This window comes from Ammospiza caudacuta, chromosome 34, assembly GCF_027887145.1.
Source record: "Ammospiza caudacuta isolate bAmmCau1 chromosome 34, bAmmCau1.pri, whole genome shotgun sequence".
Classification (NCBI taxonomy): domain Eukaryota; kingdom Metazoa; phylum Chordata; class Aves; order Passeriformes; family Passerellidae; genus Ammospiza; species Ammospiza caudacuta.
In genome coordinates, this window is record NC_080626.1 from 3,737,305 (window position 1) to 3,757,267 (window position 19,963).

Sequence of the window (19,963 nt, forward strand, 5' to 3'; positions counted from 1 at the left end):
GGGGTCCCAGGTTCATTTAAAGGGGTCTGGGGTCACCCTGAGGGTCCCAAATTGGTGCTGGGAGAGGGGTTGGGGTCCCTTTTGGGGGGCTCAGTGGGTCCCCAAAGCCAATCTGGGGGTCCCCAAAGTCACCCCGGGGGTCCCCAAAGTCGATTTGGGGTCCTCAAAGTCGATTTGGGGGTCCCAGGTTCATTTAAAGGGGTCTGGGGTCACCCTGAGGGTCCCAAATTGGTGCTGGGAGAGGGGTTGGGGTCCCTTTTGGGGGGCTCAGGGGGTCCCCAAAGCCAATCTGGGGGTTCCCAAGGTTACCTCGGGGGTCCCCAAGGTCGATTTGGGGGTCCTCGGGTCACCTCGGGGGTCCCAGGTTCATTTAAAGGGGTCTGGGGTCACCCTGAGGCTCCCAAATTGGTGCTGGGAAAGGGGTTGGGGTCAATTCTGGGGGGCTCGGGGGGTCCCCAAAGCCAATCTGGGGGGTCCCAGGGTCATTTAAAGGGGTCTGGGGTCACCCCAAAGTCACTCCAAAGGTCCCAAATTGGTGCTGGGAGAGGGGTTGGGGTCACTTTTGGGGGCCTGGGGGGTCCCCAAAGCCAATCTGAGGGTCCCCAAAATCATCTCGGGGGTCCCCAAAGTCACCCCGGGGGTCCCCAAAGCCAATTTGGGGGTCCCCAAAGTCACCCCGGGGGTTCCCAAAGCCGATTTGGGGGTCCCCAAAGTCACCCCGGGCTCCCCAGGGTCACCCTGGGCCCAAATTTTCAATGTTTTCCCCCAGATTTTTGAGGTCCCCCCGGAATTTTGGACACCTCCCCACTCCCCCTGTGCCCCCAGTTTCGGGTCCCCCCAAACTCCCTCAGTCCCCCCCCATCCCCCAGTTTTGGGGTGCCCCCAACCTCCCCCTGGCCCCCCGGTTTTGGGGTCCCCCCTCAATTCAGGACCCCCCTCAAACTCCCCCTATTGCCCCAATTTCGGGTCCCCCGCCCCAATTCCCCCTGTCCCCCCAAAGTTCCCCAATCCCCCCAATTCCGGGGTCCCCCCAACCTTCCCAAACCCCCCAATTTCGGGGTGTGCCCCTCCTCAATTCCGGGGTGTGTCCCCTCCCCAATTTCGGGGTGTTTCCCCCCAATTTCAGGATGTGCCTCCCCCAATTCCGAGGTGGTCCCCCCCCCCAGTTTCAGGGTGTCCCTCCCCAATTTCAGGGTGTCCCCCTCCCCAATTTCGGGGTGTCCCTCCCCAATTTCAGGGTGTCCCCCTCCCCAATTTCGGGGTGTCCCTCCCCAATTCCGGGGTGTCCTCCCCCAATTTCGGGGTGCCCCCCTCCCCAATTCCGGGGTGTGTCCCCCTCCCCAATTTCGAGGTCCCCCTCCCCAATTTCAGGGTGTCCCTCCCCCAATTTCGAGGTCCCCCTCCCCCAATTTCGGGGTCCCTCCAACCTCCCTCAGTCCCCCACTTTTGGGGACCCCCCAAACTTCCCCTTTCCCTCCCAATTTCGGGTGTCCCCCTCCCCAATTTCGGGGTGTTTCCCCCCAATTCCGAGGTGTCCCCCTCCCCAATTTCGGGTGTTTCCCCCCAATTCCAAGGTGTCCCCCTCCTCAATTCCAGGGTGTCCCCCGCCCCCCAATTTCAGGGTGTTCCCCCTCCCTCTCCCCCCCAATTTCGGGGGGTGTCCCCCCTCCCCAATTTCGGGGTGTCCCTCCCCAGTTTCGGGGTGTGTCCCCCCTCCCCAATTCCGGGGTGCCCCCCCCCCCAATTTCGGGGTGTCCCTCCCCAGTTCCGGGGGGTGTCCCCCCTCCCCAATTCCGGGGTGCCCCCCCCCCCAATTTCGGGGTGTCCCTCCCCAGTTCCGGGGTGTGTCCCCCCTCCCCAGTTCCGGGGTGCCCCTCCCCAGTTCCGGGGTGTGTCCCCCTCCCCAGCCGGGGCTCTCACCGGTGGAAGCTGTCCACCATCTTGAGCTGTCCCCGCAGCTCCTTCTTGCTCAGGTGGTCGAGCATCCGCGCGTCCACCAGCGACTCCATGAAGTAGCTGCGGTACTGGGGCAGCCCCAGGCTGGGCAGCCACTCGTTCCCCACCCACTCGTGGTTCATGTCCCCGTGCGCCAGGATCTGTCATGGATTGGGGTTTATAACCCTGCCAGGACCTGCCCATGGCACTGCCAACCCTTTATAACCCTGCCAGGACCTGCCCATGGCACCCCAGCCACTCGTTCCCCACCCACTCGTGGTTCATGTCCCCGTGTGCCAGGATCTGTCATGGATTGGGGTTTTATATCCCTGCCAGGACCTGCCCATGGCACCCCCAACCCTTTATAACCCTGCCAGGACCTGCCCATGGCACCCCCAGCCACTCGTTCCCCACCCACTCGTGGTTCATGTCCCCGTGCGCCAGGATCTGGAACGGGGGTTTATACACCTGCCAGGACCTGCCCGTGGCACCCCCAAACATCTGTATCCCTGCCAGGACCTGCCCGTGACAGCCCCAACCCTTTATATCCCTGCCAGGACCTGCCCATGGCACCCCCAGCCACTCGTGGTTCGTGTCCCCGTGCGCCAGGATCTGGAACGGATTTTATATCCCTGCCAGGACCTGCCCGTGGCACCCCCCAACCCTTTATAACCCTGCCAGGACCTGGTTATTGGCACCCCCAACCCTTTATAGCCCTGCCAGGACCTGCCTGTTAGACGCCCACCCACTCGTGGTTGGTGTCCCCGTGCGCCAAGATCTGTCATGGATTGGGGTTTATATCCCTGCCAGGACCTGCCCGTGGCACCCCCAACCCTTTATGCACCTACCAGGACCTGTTTATGGGATCCCAAATGCTTTATATCCCTGCCAGGACCTGGCTTTGACCCCCTTTAACACTGCCAGGACCTGGCTATGGCAGCCCCAATGCTTTACATCCCTGACAGGACCTGCCTGTGGCATTGCCAACCCTTTATATCCCTGCCAGGACCTGCCTATGGCAGCCCCGAGGCTTTATATCCCTGCCAGGACCTGGTTATGGTATCTGTGAACGTTTATATCCTGCCAGGACCTGCCTATGGGACTTCAAAGTATTTATATCCCTGCCGGGACCTGGCTGTGACACTTTAAAGCTTTATATCCTGCCAGGACCTGGTTATGACCCCCTTTAACCCTGCCAGGACCTGCTCATGGCATCTCTGAACCTTTATCTCCCTGCCAGGACCTGTCTATGGCACTTTAAGCCTTTATCTCCCTGCCAGGACCTGTTTATTTCACCCCAAGCCTTTACAACCCTGCCAGGACCTGCTCAAGCCCCGCCCCATCACCCAAACCACGCCCCCTCGTCTAAGCGCAGCCCCTCAGTGAAACCACGCCCCCTTACTTAAGCCACGCCCATTCCCCCCCGAACCCCCGCCTCCTTGTCGAAGCCCCGCCCTTTTAGGAAGCCACGCCCCCCTGGCGAAGCCACGCCCCCTACCTGCTCCCAGCTGATCTCCCGCGGCTCCTGAGGGGGGAAAATGGGGCGGTCAGGGGTCCCCAAAAACCCCCAAAATCAACCCAAAAATCCCCCAGGTTCCACCAAATCTCCCCAAAATACCCCCCGGAGAGCTCAGGGGTCCCAAAATCCCCCAAAATCTCCCAAAATCCCCACAAAATCTCCCAAAAATTTCCCCAAAATCCCCCTAAATCTCCTCCCTAAATTCCTCCCAGATCCCCCCAAAATTCTCCCCCAAATCTGCCCCAAATACCCCCAAATTCTCCCCAACACTGCCCCCAATTCCCCCAAATTCCCTGAAATCACCCCAAATCCTCCAAAATCCCCCCAAAACTCCACCAAGATTCCCCCAAAATCCCCCCAAAAATCCCCCAAAATCCCCCCAAAAATCCCCCAAAATCCCCCCTAAATTCCCCCAAATTCCACCCAAAATTCCCCCAAATTTCTCACAAATCCCCCAAATTTCCCCCAATCTCCCCCAAATTCTGAAATTCCCCAAAATTCCCCAAATTTCCCCAAAATCCCCAAATTTCCCTCCCAAAATACCGCGGTGGCGTGGCCGGCAGCGATTCCATCTCCTCGTGCGTCATCCACACGTTCCCCGTGCACTGCGGGAAGTGACGTCATCGGCAGGAGGAATGACGTCATCGGTCGAGGAACGACGTCATCGGGCGTGTGGGGGACGTCAGACTGAGAAATCCCTCCCGAATTTCCCCGTAAATTCACAAAATATTCCCCGAAAATTCTCCATCGACTCCAAAAAAATTCCCAAAAATTCCCTCAAAGTTCCCCCCTAAAATGCCCCCAAAAAATCTCGATAAAATCCCCCAAAAATCCCCATCAATTCCTAAAAAATTCACATAAAATCCCAATAAATTAAAAAAAAAATCCCCAAAAAATCCAAATAAATTTAAAAAAAATCCCAATAAATTCCTAATAAATTGCCTAAAAATCATAATAAAATCCCAATAAAATCCAAATAAATCCCAATAAAAGCCCAATAAAATCTCAATATTTTCCCAATAAACTCCCAATATTTTCCCCATAATTTCTCCATAAAAATCAAAATTCCCTAAAAAATCAGAATAAATTCTCAAAAAAATCCCATTTTTTTCCCAATAAATTCCCTTTTTTTCCTAATAAAATCCCAATAAAATCCCAATAAAATCCCAATTTTTCCCAATAAAATCCCAATAAAATCCCAATAAAATCCCAATAAAATCCCAATTTTTCCCGATAAAATCCCAATAAAATCCCAATTTTTTCCTAATAAAATCCCAAAAATCCAATTTTTCCCAATAAAATCCCAATTTTTTTCCCAATAAATTCCCAATAATTCCCCAATATTTTCCCCATAAAATCCCCAACATTTTCCCGATATTTCCCCCATATTTTACCCATAACATCCCCAACATTTTCCCAATAAATTCCCAATAATTCCCCAATATTTTCCCATAAAATCCCGAATATTTCCCCAATATTTTCCCAATAAATTCCCAATATTTTCCCCATTAATTCTCAATATTTTCCCCATAAAATCCCCCCCAAAAAATCCCCAATATTTTCCCAATAAATTCCCAATAATTCCCCAATATTTTCCCCATAAAATCCCTAATATTTTCCCAATAAATTCCAATATTTTCCCCATAAAATCCCAATATATTCCTAATAAATTCCCAATAATTCCCCAATATTTTCCCGATATTTCCCCCATATTTTCCCAATAATTCCCCAATATTTTCCCCATAAAATCCCAATATTTTCCCAATATTTCCCCAATATTTTCCCCATAAAATCCCCAATATTTTCCCAATATTTCCCCAATATTTTCCCCATTAATTGCCCAATATTTTCCCCATAAAATCCCCAAAAATCCCCAATATTTTCCCAATAATTCCCCAATATTTTCCCCATAAAATCCCCAATATTTTCCCAATAAATTCCCAATAATTCCCCAATATTTTCCCCATAAAATCCCCAATATTTTCCCAATAAATTCCCAATAATTCCCCAATATTTTCCCCATAAAATCCCCCAATATTTTCCCAATAAATTCCCAATATTTTCCCCATAAAATCCCCAATATTTTCCCAATATTTCCCCAATATTTTCCCCATTAATTGCCCAATATTTTCCCCATAAAATCCCCAATATTTTCCCAATAAATTCCCAATAATTCCCCAATATTTTCCCCATAAAATCCCCAATATTTTCCCAATAAATTCCCAATAATTCCCCAATATTTTCCCCATAAAATCCCCAATATTTTCCCAATATTTCCCCAATATTTTCCCCATTAATTGCCCAATATTTTCCCCATAAAATCCCCAATATTTTCCAATAAATTCCCAATAATTCCCCAATATTTTCCCCATAAAATCCCCAATATTTTCCCAATAATTCCCCAATATTTTCCCAATATTTCCCCAATATTTTCCCCATAAAATCCCCAATATTTTCCCAATAAATTCCCAATAATTCCCCAATATTTTCCCAATAAATTCCCAATAAATTCCCAATATTTCCCCCATAAAATCCCCAATATTTTCCCAATAATTCCCCAATATTTTCCCCATAAAATCCCCAATATTTTCCCAATATTTCCCTAATATTTTCCCCATAAAATCCCCAAAAAATCCCAATAATTCCCCAATATTTTCCCCATAAAATCCCCAATATTTTCCCAATATTTTCCCCATTAATTCCCCAATATTTTCCCCATAAAATCCCCAATATTTTCCCAATATTTCCCCAATATTTTCCCCATTAATTGCCCAATATTTTCCCCATAAAATCCCCAATATTTTCCCAATAAATTCCCAATAATTCCCCAATATTTTCCCCATAAAATCCCCAATATTTTCCCAATATTTCCCCAATATTTTCCCCATTAATTGCCCAATATTTTCCCCATAAAATCCCCAATATTTTCCCAATAAATTCCCAATAATTCCCCAATATTTTCCCCATAAAATCCCCAATATTTTCCCAATAATTCCCCAATATTTTCCCAATATTTCCCCAATATTTTCCCCATAAAATCCCCAATATTTTTCCCAATAAATTCCCAATAATTCCCCAATATTTTCCCAATAAATTCCCAATAAATTCCCAATATTTCCCCCATAAAATCCCCAATATTTTCCCAATAATTCCCCAATATTTTCCCCATAAAATCCCCAATATTTTCCCAATATTTCCCTAATATTTTCCCCATAAAATCCCCAAAAAATCCCAATAATTCCCAATATTTTCCCAATAAATTCCCAATATTTTCCCCATTAATCTCCAATATTTTCCCCATAAAATCCCCAATATTTTCCCAATAAATTCCCAATAATTCCCCAATATTTTCCCGATATTTTCCCAATATTTTCCCGCTATTTCTCCCATATTTTCCCCATAACATCCCCCATATTCCCCGGTATTTGCCACGCACGGTGCTGGAGGAGGGCGGCGCCGAGGGGCTGGTGAGCGACACCATCTCCCTGACGGCGAGGCGCAGCTTCAGGCGGTGCAGGGGGTGCGAGATCCCCAACTCGCGCTGGATCTCGGGGTCCGACAGATTGGCCAGGACGGCCCCGCTGCGCACGTTGGCTCGGCAGGCGGCCACGTACCAGGCGGGCATCCCCACCCACACCTGCGGGGAGAGGCCGAAATGGGGCTGGGGGCTTCGGAAATGGGGCTGGGGGCGACCCCACCCCATCAAACCCAAAAAAAACCCCAAAAAACCCCAAAAAAAACTCCAAGTTTCCATCCCAGGACCAGGCGGGCATCCCCACCCACACCTGCGGGGAGAGGCCGAAATGGGGCTGGGGGCTTCGGAAATGGGGCTGGGGGCGACCCCAATCCTGAACAAACCTGAATTCCCACAAAAAACCCCAAAAAAAAACCCGAAAATCCCCCAAATTTCCATCCCAGGACCAGGCGGGCATCCCCCACCCACACCTGCGGGGAGAGGCCGAAATGGGGCTGGGGGCTTCGGGATTGGGGCTGGGGGCGACCCCAATCCTGAACAAACCTGAATTCCCAAAAAAAAACCCCAAAAAAACTCCAAATTTCCATCCCTGGATCAGGCGGGCATCCCCACCCACACCTGGAACGGAGCCCGAAATGGGGCTGGGGGCTTCGGAAATGGGGCTGGGGGCTTCGGAAATGGGGCTGGGGGCGACCCCAATCCTGAACAAACCTGAATTCCCACAAAAAACCCCAAAAAAAACCCGAAAATCCCCCAAATTTCCATCCCAGGACCAGGCGGGCATCCCCACCCACACCTGCGGGGAGAGGCCGAAATGGGGCTGGGGGCTTCGGGATTGGGGCTGGGGGCGACCCCAATCCTGAACAAACCTGAATTCCCACAAAAAACCCCAAAAAAAACCCGAAAATCCCCCAAATTTCCATCACAGGACCAGGCGGGCATCCCCACCCACACCTGGAACGGAGCCCGAAATGGGGCTGGGGGCTTCGGGATTGGGGCTGGGGGCGACCCCACCCCATCAAACCCAAAAAAACCCCAAAAAACCCCAAAAAAACTCCAAGTTTCCATCCCAGGACCAGGCGGGCATCCCCACCCACACCTGCGGGGAGAGGCTGAAATGGGGCTGGGGGCTTCGGAAATGGGGCTGGGGGCTTCGGAAATGGGGCTGGGGGCTTCGGAAATGGGGCTGGGGGCGACCCCACCCCATCAAACCCAAAAAAACCCCAAAAAAATCGCCCCCAAAATCCCAAATTTCCATCCCAGGACCAGGCGGGCATCCCCACCCCCACCTGCGGGGAGAGGCTGAAATGGGGCTGGGGGCTTCGGAAATGGGGCTGGGGGCTTCGGAAATGGGGCTGGGGGCGACCCCACCCCATCAAACCCAAAAAAAACCCCAAAAAATCGCCCCCAAAATCCCGAATTTTCAGCCCAGGACCAGGCGGGCATCCCCACCCACACCTGGAACGGAGCCCGAAATGGGGCTGGGGTCCCTAAAATGGGGCTGGGGTCTCAAAAAATGGGTCTGGGGGCTTCAGAAATGGGTCTGGGGTCTCCAAAATGGGTCTGGGGTCTCTAAAATGGGTCTGGGGGTTGCACAAATGGGTCTGGGGTCTCTAAAATGGGTCTGGGGTCCACAAAATGAGTCTGGGGTCTCCAGAAATGGGTCTGGGGTCGTCACAAATGGGTCTGGGGTCTCCACAAATGGGTCAATTTCCCAAATTTTGAATTTTTACCCCAAACTTTGAATTTTTTCCCCCAAATTTTGAATTTTTTGCCCCAAACTTTGAATTTTTTCCCCCAAATATTTTGAATTTTTTCCCAAATTTTGATTTTTCCCCCAAATTTTGATTTTTTTCCCCCAAATTTTGAATTTTTCCCAAATTTTGATTTTCCCCCCAAACTTTGAATTTTTTCCCCCAAATTTTGAATTTTTTCCCCCAAATTTTGAATTTTTCCCCCAAACTTTGAATTTTTTCCCCCAAACTTTGAATTTTTCCCCCAAAATTTTGATTTTTTCCCAAATTTTGAATTTTTCCCCCGGATTTTGTTTCTCCCTCACCTCGAGCCAGGACACGACGGTGGCGCCGTCCCAGGCGGCGAAGGGCAGCCCCTGGCGGCACGCCTCCTCCAGCAGCTCGTGCCTAATCAATCAGCAATTAATTAATTAATTAGTTAGTTAATTACTTCATTAATTACGTCATTCATTAATCCCAAATTAGTTACACAAAATCCCTGAAATTCAGCCCAAAATTCAGCCCCAAAATCCCCCCAGGTCAGGCCTCCTCCAGCAGCTCGTGCCTAATTAACCGTTCATTAATGAGTTAATTAACTCCTTAATTAGGGCATTAATTAAGTCATTAATTAATCCCGAATTATTGACCCAAAATCCACAAAATTCAGCCCAAAATTCAGCCCAAATATCCCCCAAAATTCGCCCAAATTCTCCCCAAATCCGGCAGCTCCTGTCTTAATTAATCATTAATTAGCTCATGGATTACATCATTAATTACGTCATTAATTAATCCCGAATAATTAAAACAGAATTCCCGAAATTCAGCCCAAAATTCAGCCCCAAAATCCCCAAAATTTCACCCAAATTTCTCCCCAAATCCGGCAGCTCGTGCCTTGATTAATTGTTAATTAATTGATTAATTAACTCACTAATTAGATTATTAATTAATCCTGAATTATTGACCCAAAATCCCCAAAATTCAGCCCAAAATTCCCCCAAAATCACCCCAAATCCGGCAGCTCGTGCCTTAATTAATGAGGTAATTACATCATTAATGACGTCATTAATTAATCCTGAATTATTGACCCAAAATCCCCGAAATTCAGCCCAAAATTCAGCCCCAAAATCCCCCCAGGTGAGGCCTCCTCCAGCAGCTTGTGCCTAATTAATCATTCATTAATGAGTTAATTAATGAGTTAATTAATGAGTTAATTAATGAGTTAATTATGTCAAATTCACCCCAGGACCCCCAAAATTCCCCTCAAATTATTCGGGACCCCTCCCCAAATTCACCCGGGATCCCCCAAAATTCACCCCAAATTAACCGGGACCCCTCCCCAAATTAATTAATCTGGGACCCCTCCCCTAATTAACCCAAAATCCGCCCGAGACCCCTCCCCAAATTAACCCAGACCCCCCCAAAATTCACCCCAAATTAACCGAGACCCCTCCCCAATTAACCCAGATCCTCCAAACCTCTTTGGGACCCCTCCCCAAATTCAGCCGGGGCCCCCAAAATTCCCCCAAATCCCAAAATCCCCTGCAAGACCCCTCCCCAAATTCAGCCAGGATCCCAAAATCTCTCAGAGACCCCTCCCCAAATTCACCCCGGACCTCCAAAAACCCAAAATCCGCCCGAGACCCCTCCCCAAATTCACCCCGGATCCCAAAATCTCAGAGACCCCTCCCCAAATTCAGCCCGGACCCCAAAATTCACCCCTGGGACCCCCCCAAACTCACCCCCAATTAGTGCAGGACCCCCAAATTCCTGTGAGACCCCTCCCCAAATTAACCCCAGGACCCCCAAAACCCCCAAATCCCTGTGAGACCCCTCCCCAAATTCACCTGGGAGGCCAAAATCCCCCCCAAAACCCCCCAGGACCCCCCGAGACCCCTCCCCAAATTCACCTGGGAGGCCAAAATCCCCCCCCAAAACCCCCCAGGACCCCCCAGGACCCCTCCCCAAATTCGGGGGTCGCCCCCCCCTCACTTTTTCTTGCTCCTGCGGTCCTTGTCCACCCCCCCCGTCAGCTTGGCCAGGCCCAGCGCCTCGGGGGGGCCCAGCTCGTCCGAGGGGGTCCCGGCTGCAAATTGGGGAGGGGGCGACACGGGTGAGACCCCTCCCCAAATTACCCCAAAAAATCCCAAAAAAATCCCAAAAAAATCGGGAAAAAAGGGCCAAAAATACCCCAAAAATCACAGAGACCCCTCCCCAAATAGGGCCCAGCTCGTCCGAGGGGGTCCCGGCTGCAAATTGGGGAGGGGGCGACACGTGTGAGACCCCTCCCCCAAATGACCCCAAAAAACATCCCAAAAAAATCCCCAAAAAAATCCCCCCAAAAATCGGGGAAAAACGGCCAAAAATACCCAAAAAAAATCACAGAGACCCCTCCCCAAATAGGGCCCAGATCTGGCTGGGGGGGTACAGGTGAGACCCCTCCCCAAATTCCCCAAAACCCAAAAAAAAAATCCTAAAAAAACCCCCAAAAAATCCCGAAAAACCCCCCCAAAATTCCCCAAAAATCCCGAAAAATCAGGAAAAAAACCCCCAAAAAACCCCCAAAAAACCCCCAAAAAAATCACAGAGACCCCTCCCCAAATTGGAGACCCCTCCCCAAATTCCCAAAATCCAAAAAAAATCCCAAAAATCCCCTAAAAAAACCCAAAAAAGACCCCAAAATTCCCCCCAAAAAAACCCCAAAATAAACCCCAAAAAACCCCAAAAATCACAGAGACCCCTCCCCAAATAGGGCCCAGCTCGTCCGAGGGGGTCCCGGCTGCAAATTGGGGAGGGGGCGACACGGGTGAGACCCCTCCCCAAATTACCCCAAAAAAACATCCCAAAAAATCCCCCAAACTCCAAAGATTTGGGAGTTTTTTTCTGGATTTTTTTGATTTTTGGGGTATTTTGGGGAGGGGTCTCGGGGCTAATTTGGGGAGGGGTCTCACCCAGGCTGGGGAAGTCCCTAGGGGGGGGAAATTGGGATATTTGGGAGTTTTATTTCTGATTTTGGGGCATTTTCTTGGAATTTTTGGGGGATTTTTTTGGATTTTTATTTCATTTTTTGGCATTTTTTGGGGATTTTTGGGTATTTTGGGGAGGGGTCTCGGGGTTAATTTGGGGAGGGGTCTCACCCAGGCTGGGGAAGTCCCTCGGGGGGGGGAATTTGGGATTTTTGGGGCCTTTTTTGGGATTATTTGGGGATTTTTTTGGCTTTTTATTTCATTTTTTGGCATTTTTTGGGGAATTTTTGGGGTATTTTGGGGAGGGGTCTCGGGGCTAATTTGGGGAGGGGTCTCACCCAGGCTGGGGCTGAATTGGGGATTTTTTGGGGGGGATTTGGTCAGGATTTATTCGGGATTTTGGTCATTTTGGGGGGTTTTAAATCGATTTTTTGGGGATTTTTGGGGGAATCTTTTTTTATTTTTGGGTATTTTGGGGAGGGGTCTCGGGGCTAATTTGGGGAGGGGTCTCGGGGCTAATTTGGGGAGGGGTCTCACCCAGGCTGGGGAAGTCCCTGGGGGGGGGAATTTGGGACTTTTGGGGGGTTTTGGGCGCATTTTGGGGTGGTTTTGGGGGAATTTTTTGGGATATTTTTTGGATTTTTGGGTATTTTGGGGAGGGGTCTCGGGGTTAATTTGGGGAGGGGTCTCACCCAGGCTGGGGCTGAATTTGGGGTTTTAGGGGGGATTTGGTCAGGATTTATTTGGGATTTTGGTCATTCCTGGGTTTTTAAATCGATTTTTTTGGGGATTTTTGGGTATTTTGGGGAGGGGTCTCGGGGTTAATTTGGGGAGGGGTCTCGGGGTTAATTTGGGGAGGGGTCTCACCCAGGCTGGGCGCGTCCCTAGGGGGGGGGTCCCAGCCTCCCTTTCTCCTTCTTGCCGAAGAGGCGGCCGATGGAGGATTTGATGCTTTTCTTTTTGGGGGGGGTCTTGTGCAGGGGGTCGGGGGGGGCGCCGGGAGCCTCGGGGACCGGCCTGGGGCAATTTGGGGAGGGGGCGTCAGCGGCGGGACCCCCGCCCAGGCCGCGGAGACGGGGGAAGGAGCCAGAACCCCAAAATTCCACCCCAAAAACCCCAAAATGGCCCCAAAACCCCCCAAAGCCTCACAAGACCCCTCCCCAAAATCCCCCAAGACCCCCCCCCAAAAATCCCCTCCAGGACCCCCCAAATCCTCCCCAAAATCCCCTCCGGGACCCCCCAAAATCCTCCCCAAAATCCCCTCCAGGACCCCCCAAATCCTCCCCAAAATCCCCTCCAGGACCCCCCAAATCCTCCCCAAAATCCCCTCCAGGACCCCCCAAAATACTTCCAGGACCCCCCAAGACCCCCCCCCAAATCCTCCCCCAAAATCTCCCCAAATCCCCCCAGGACCCCCCAAATCCTCCCCAAATCCCCCCAGGACCCCCCAAAATCCCCCCAAATTCCCCCCATAATCCCTCTAAAGGCCCCCCCAAGCCCCCTCCCCAAATTCCCCCCAAAAATTCCCCCCTAAACCCCCCCCCAAATCCCCTCAAGACCCCCCAAAATCCCCTCAAATTGCCCCAAAACCCCCTTGGACCCCCCAAAATTCCCCCAAGACCCCCCAAAATCCCCCCAAAATGTCCCCAAGACCCCCAAATCTCTCCCCCAAATCCCCTCAAAACCCCCCAAAATCCCCCCAGGACCCCCCCAAATTCCCCCCAATCCCCCCAAGACCCCCCCCAAATTTCCACCCAAGACCCCCACAAATCCCCCCAAGACCCCCCCAAATCCTCCCAAAACCCTCCCAGGACCCCCCAAAATCCCCCAAATGCCCCCAAAATCCCCCAAGACCCCTAAACCCCCCCCAAATTCCCCAATAACCCCCCCAAAAATCCCCCCAAGACCCCCCAAAATCCCCCTCAATTCTCCCCAAAATCTCCCCAAATCCCCTCCCAACACCCCCCCAAGACCCCCCCCCAAATTCCCGAAGCCCCCCCCGGATCCCCAAAAATCCCCTCAAAACCCCTCCCAAGACCCCCCAAAATTCCCCCAAAATCCCCCCAAGACCCCCAACCCCCCCCAAAACCCCCCAAATTCCCCCCAAAATCCCCTCACGACCCCCTCAGGACCCCCCAAATCTCCCCAAATCCCCTCCCAACACCCCCTCAAGACCCCCCCCAAACTCCCGAAGCCCCCCCAGGACCCCCCAAAATCCCCTCAAAACCCCTCCCAAGACCCTCCAAAATTCACCCAAGACCCCCCAAAACTCCCCCAAATTCCCCCCAAATTCCCTAAGAACCCCCAAATCCCCCCCAGGACCCCCCAAAATCCCCCCAGGACCCCCCAAAATCCCCCCAAGACCCCCAAAATCCCCCTCAATTCTCCCCAAATCTCCCCCCCAGGACCCCCCCAAATCTCCCCAAATCCCCTCCCAACACCCCCCCAAGACCCCCCCCCCAAATTTCCAAACCCCCCCAGGACCCCCCAAAAATCCCCTCAAAACCCCCCCCCAAGACCCCCCAAAACTCCCCCAAATTCCCCCCAAATCTCCCCCAGGACCCCCCAAAATTCACCCAAGACCCCCCAAAATGCCCCCAAATCCCCCCAAGACCCCCAAATCCCCCCCAAAATCCCCTCACAACCCCCCCAGGACCCCCCAAAATCCCCCCAAGACCCCCCCCCCCCCCCCAATTCCCGCAGCCCCCTCCCCAATTCCCGACCCCGCTCGGGGCTCCCGCGGCTCCTCCGGGGGGGCTCGGGGGGTCCTGGGGGTCCCTGAAGGCTCCCCGGGACCCCCCCCCCTTCTCCTCCTCCTTGGCCACGTGGTTCTGCAATTTGGGGAGGGGTCTCCGCTAACTTGGGGGGGTCCCCTCTTATTTTAGGGACCCCCCCCCCATTGTAGGGACCCCATCCCATTTTAGGGACCCCCCCCCATTTTAGGGACCCCCCCCATTTTAAGGACCCCCCCCCCCCAATTTCAGGACCCCTCCCCATTTTAGGGACCCCCCCCCCATTTCAGGACCCCCCTCCCCCCATTTTTAAGGACCCCCCCCCACATTTTCCATCCTCCCCCCATTTTTAGCCCCCTCCCCAATTTCAGGACCCCTCCCCATTTTAGGGATCCCTCCCATTTTAGCGACCCCCCCCCAATTTCGGGACCCGCCCCAATTTCAGGACCCCCCTCCCCCCATTTTTAGGACCCCCCCCCCCATTTTCCATCCCCCCCCCATTTCAGGACCCCCTCCCCAATTTCAGGACCCCTCCCCATTTTAGGGATCCCTCCCATTTTAGGGACCCCCCCCCTCCCAATTTCGGGACCCCCCCCTCCATTTCACGCCCCCCCCCCCCCATTTTTAGCCCCCCCCCCCATTTCAGGACCCCCCCCCATTTTAGGGACCCCCTCCCCATTTCGCACCTCCCTGCCGGGGCTCCCGTTGGGGCCGGGTCGCGGCGTGGAGCGGCCGCTGCCGGGGGGGGAGGGGCTGGCGAGCAGCGCGGGGGGGGGGGGAGGGGCGGAGGGGGGTGGGGGAGGGGCGGCCCCGCCCCCCCGGGCCCGCGCCCCGCCCCCCCGCCCCTCCCCCACCCTGCGCGGGGCTCCCCTCGAGCGCCGCCCCCCCCACGCGGCTCTGCAGCTCCTCGGCGCGGAGCTCCGTGCTCTCCTTCTCCTCCTGGATCAGCCTGGGGGCCCAAATCAATTTGGGGAGGGGTCTTCAACCGGGGACCCCCCAAAACCCCCGAAAAACAAAAAAAAATCCCGAAAAAATCCCGAAAAAATCCCCCAAATTCCGATTTTCTAGCCCCAAAATTCCCTCTCCTTCTCCTCCTGGATCAGCCTGGGGGCCCAAATCAATTTGGGGAGGGGTCTTCAACCGGGGACCCCCAAAAACCCCGAAAAAAACAAAAAATCCCGAAAAAATCCCGAAAAAATCCCCCCAAATTCCGATTTTTTAGCCAAAAATGACCAAAAACGCCCCAGATTCTCTCTCCTTCTCCTCCTGGATCAGCCTGGGGGCCCGAAATCAATTTGGGGAGGGGTCTTCAACCGGGGACCCCCAAAAACCCCGAAAAACAAAAAAAAAATCCTGAAAAAGTCCGATTTTTTAGCCCAAAAATGACCCAAAATGCCCCAAAATTGCCTCTCCTTCTCCTCCTGGATCAGCCTGGGGAAATGGGGGGAGACCCCCCAAAAATTAATTTGGGGAGGGGTCGGGGGGTCCCCGAAATGGGGGGATCCCAAACGCCTAAAAAATCCCAAAAAAACCCCCAAAAATCCCCCCAAAAATCCCAAAAAATTTTTAAAAAATCCTAAAAAAAAAAACCAACCAAAAATCCCAAATTTCCACCCAAAAATGTCCCAAAAAATAAAAAAAAATCCCCAAAAATCCCCAAAAATTTAAAAAAAAATCCTAAAAAATCCCCCCAAAATCCCAAAAAGTCCTAAAAACAATCCCCAAAAATCCCGAATTTCCACCCAAAAATGTCCCAAAAAAACCCCCAAATTTTCCCCAAAAAATCCGAATTTCCACCCCAAAAATGACCAAAAGCCCCCCAATATTCCCTCTCCTCCTCCTGGATCAGCCTGGGAAAAATGGGGGGGGGGACCCCGAAATTAATTGGGGGAGGGGTCCTAAATTGGGGGACCCCAAAATCCCCGAAAAACAAAAAAAATCCCGAAAAAATCCCCCAAAATTCCGATTTTTTAGCCCAAAAATGCCCCAAAATTTGGCGTTTTCTCCTCCTGGATCAGCCTGGGGACCCCGAAATTAATTGGGGGAGGGGTCGGGGGGGGTCCCCGAAATTGGGGAACCCCAAAATCCCAAAAATTGAAAAAAAAAAAACAAAAAAAAATCCTAATTTTCTGGCCCAAAATATCCTAAATTTCCCTTAATTTTGTCGTTTTGTCCTCCTGGATCAGCCTGAAAAATCTGGGGGGGGGTCCCCAAAATTAATTGGGGGGGTCCAAAATTGGGGGACCCCAAAACCCCGAAAAACCAAAAAATATTCCGTCAAAAATTCCGATTTTTTAGCCCAAAAATGACCAAAAACGCCCCAAAATTCCCTCTCCTTCTCCTCCTGGATCAGCCTGAAAAATTTGGGGGGGACTCCCCAAAAATTAAATTGGGGGGATCCCCGAAATTTTGGGATTTTGGGGGGGAAAAAAATTGGGATTTTTTTGGGTTTTTTGGGGTTCTCGGATTTGGGTTTTTTTGGGGGGGTCCCGGGGGGGTTTTGGGGTCCCCAAATTTGGATTTTTTGGGGGACTGTGGCTTGTTCCCATTTTTGATGCTACTGGAGTGGAATTTAGGGGGAAAATTGGGATTTTTTTGGGGTTTTGGGGGTTTTTTGATGGGATTTTTTTGAGTTTTTTAACGGGATTTTTTGGGGGTTTTGTAATGGGATTTTTTGGGGTTTTGGGGGTTTTTGATGGGGTTTTTTTTGAGTTTTTTAACGGGATTTTTTGGGGGTTTTGTAATGGGATTTTTTGGGGTTTTGGGGGTTTTTGATGGGGTTTTTTTTGAGTTTTTTAACGGGATTTTTTGGGGGTTTTTTTGGGGGGGTTTTTGGGGTCCCAAATTTGGATTTTTTTGAGTTTTTTAATGTGATTTTTTGGGGTTTTGGGGGTTTTTGATGGGATTTTTTTGAGTTTTTTAAAGGGATTATTTGGGGTTTTGGGGGTTTTTGATGGGATTTTTTTGAGTTTTTTAATGGGATTTTGGGGGGTTTTAATGAAAGTTTTGGGTTTTTTAACGGAATTTTTTGGGGTTTTTTTTGGGGGGGGGTTTTGGGGTCCCCAAATTTGGATTTTTTTTGGGGGGGGGGGAGTTTTTTGGGGTCCCCAAATTTGGATTTTTTTTGGGGGGGGGGGTCTGTCACTGACTTGATCTCCTTGTTGATGGCCTCGAGCTGCTCCTGCAGCATGAACGCCAAGGTCTGCACGTCCGTCTGTCCGCCGGGCGAGGGGGCTCCCCTCCCCCCCCCGGGACGACCCCCCCCCGCGGGCTCCTCCTCGTCGAGCCCTCGGGGGGTCCCTCCCACTCCTGGGGGGGGCAGCGCCGTCAGAGACCCCTCCCCACATTCAAAATTCCCAATTCCACCAAAAACACCCCCAAAAAAATTCCACCCAAAAATTCCACCCCAAAATCCCCCCCCCCCCTTCCCAAACCTGACCCCCGAATCCCCCAAATCCCAGCCCCGAAAATTCTGCTCCAAATTCCCAAAATTCCGCCCCCGAACCCTCGAAATCCAGCGAAAATCTCCGGCAGAATCCAGCCCGAAGTTCCGCCCCCAAATCCCCAAAATTCCATCACAAAAAATCCTCCAAAATCCCTCCAGAATTCCAGCCCGAAGTTCCGCCCCAAAATCCCACCCCGGGTCCGGCAAAATTCCACCCCAAAACCGCTGGAATTCCAACCTAAAATCCCCAAAATTCCACCCCCAAAACCGCTGGAATTCAACCTAAAATCCCCAAAATTCCACCCCAAAACCGCTGGAATTCCAACCTAAAATCCCCAAAATTCCACCCCAAAGTTCCACCCCAAAACCCCACAAATTCCCCCCAAAATTCCACCCAAAATCCCAGCCCAAAATGCCCAAAATTCCACCCTAAAATTCCACCCCCAAAATGCCCAAATTTCCACCCCCAAATCCCCAAAATTCCATCACAAAAATCCTCCAAAATCCCTCCAAAATTCCAGCCCAAAGTTTCACTCCAAATCCCACCCCAGGTCTGGCAAAATTCCACCCCAAAACCGCTGAAATTCCAACCTAAAATCCCCGAAATTCCAACCTAAAATCCCCAAAATTCACCCCAAAGTTCCACCCCAAAACGCCACAAATTCCCCCCAAAATTCCACCCCAAATCCCCCAAAAATTCCAGCCCAAAATGCCCAAAATTCCACCCTAAAATTGCTAAAACGTCACCCCAAAACCACAAAGTTTCCACCCCAAAATTCCGTCCTAAAAGCACAAATTTCCACCCCAAAACGACCGAAATTTCACCCTAAAAGCCCCCAAATTCCCGCCAAAATTCCACCCAAAAATGGTTCAAATTCCACCTCAATATCCCTAAAATTCCACCCCAAAATTCCCCAAAATTCCCCCTAAAATCCCCAAAATTCCAGCCCAAAGTTCCACCCCAAAACCCCACAAATTCCCCCCAAAATTCCACCCAAAATCCCCCAAAAATTCCAGCCCAAAATGCCCAAAATTCCACCCTAAAATTCCTAAAATTTCACCCCCAAAATCACAACGTTTCCACCCCAAAATTCCATCCTAGAAGCACAAATTTCCACCCCAAAACGACCGAAATTTCACCCCAAAATCCCCAAATTCTCCCAAATCCCCCCAAATTTCGGCACCTCCTCCTTGGGGGGTGCCCAGCGCCCCCTCCTGGCCCTGCGGATTTGGGGGGTCCGGGGGGAGGGGGGGTCCCCAAATCCCCTCAAATCCCCCCAAAAATCCCCCAAAATCCGACCCAGGACCCCCCAAATCCCCTTCAGGACCCCCAAAATCCCCCCAGGACCCCCCAACTCCCCCGTTTTTCCCCCAAATTCCCCCAGTTTTTCCCCAATTTTTCCCCAATTTTTCCCCAAATTTCCCCAAATTTCCCCGAATTTCCCCAAATCCCCCCAAATTTCGGCACCTCCTCCTTTGGGGGTGCCCAGCGCCCCTTCCTGGCCCTGCGGATTTGGGGGTCCGGGGGGGTCCCCCCGAGGGGGCTCTGGGGGTGCCGCAGCTCCAGGGCGCTGCCGGGGAGGGACCTGGGCAGGGGGCGACAAAGCGATTTTACCCCAAAATCCCCCCAAAATCCCCCAAAATCCCCCAAAATCCCCTAAATCCCCTCCAACCCCCCAAAAAATCCCCCCAAAATCCCCCCAGAACCCCCCTGATTGACCCAAATCCCCCTGAAACCCCCCAAATCCCCCCAAATCCCCCTAAATCCCCTCCAACCCCCAAAAAATCCCCCCAAGATTCCCCCAAAAATCCCCCAAAATCCCCTCAAACCCTCCTAAAATCCCCCCTAAATCCCCCAAATCCCCAAATCCCCTACAACCCCCCAAATTCCCCCGAAACCCCCAAAATTCCCCCCAAAATTTCCCCCAGACCCCCCAAAATCCCCTCAAGTCCCCCAAAAATCCCCCCCTAATTCCCCCAAATCCCTCACAAATCCCCAAAATCCCCCCAAATTCCCCCAAAATCCCCCCAAAATTCCCCGAAATCCACTCTGATTGCCCCTAAATCCCCCAAACCCCCTCCAGGACCCCCCAAATCCCCCCCAATTTTACCCCAAATCCCCCCCCAAAGTCCAAAAATCCCCCCCCCCAAATTGCCCTAA

At 51.8% G+C, this 19,963-nt stretch overlaps 1 protein-coding gene across 1 annotated transcript in view; it reads right to left on the minus strand.

Moving 5' to 3' along the window:
- The window catches only part of LOC131570362 (liprin-alpha-3-like), a 63,163-nt gene that overhangs the window by 24,091 nt on the left and 19,109 nt on the right, over positions 1-19,963 (minus strand). The window contains 12 exon segments of the mRNA XM_058822712.1: positions 889-919; positions 1,938-2,096; positions 2,350-2,547; positions 3,434-3,460; positions 3,998-4,141; positions 6,891-7,091; positions 8,989-9,070; positions 10,652-10,745; positions 15,212-15,306; positions 17,507-17,591; positions 17,645-17,666; positions 19,271-19,388. Coding sequence (XP_058678695.1) covers positions 889-919; positions 1,938-2,096; positions 2,350-2,547; positions 3,434-3,460; positions 3,998-4,141; positions 6,891-7,091; positions 8,989-9,070; positions 10,652-10,745; positions 15,212-15,306; positions 17,507-17,591; positions 17,645-17,666; positions 19,271-19,388 — 1,256 coding nt within the window.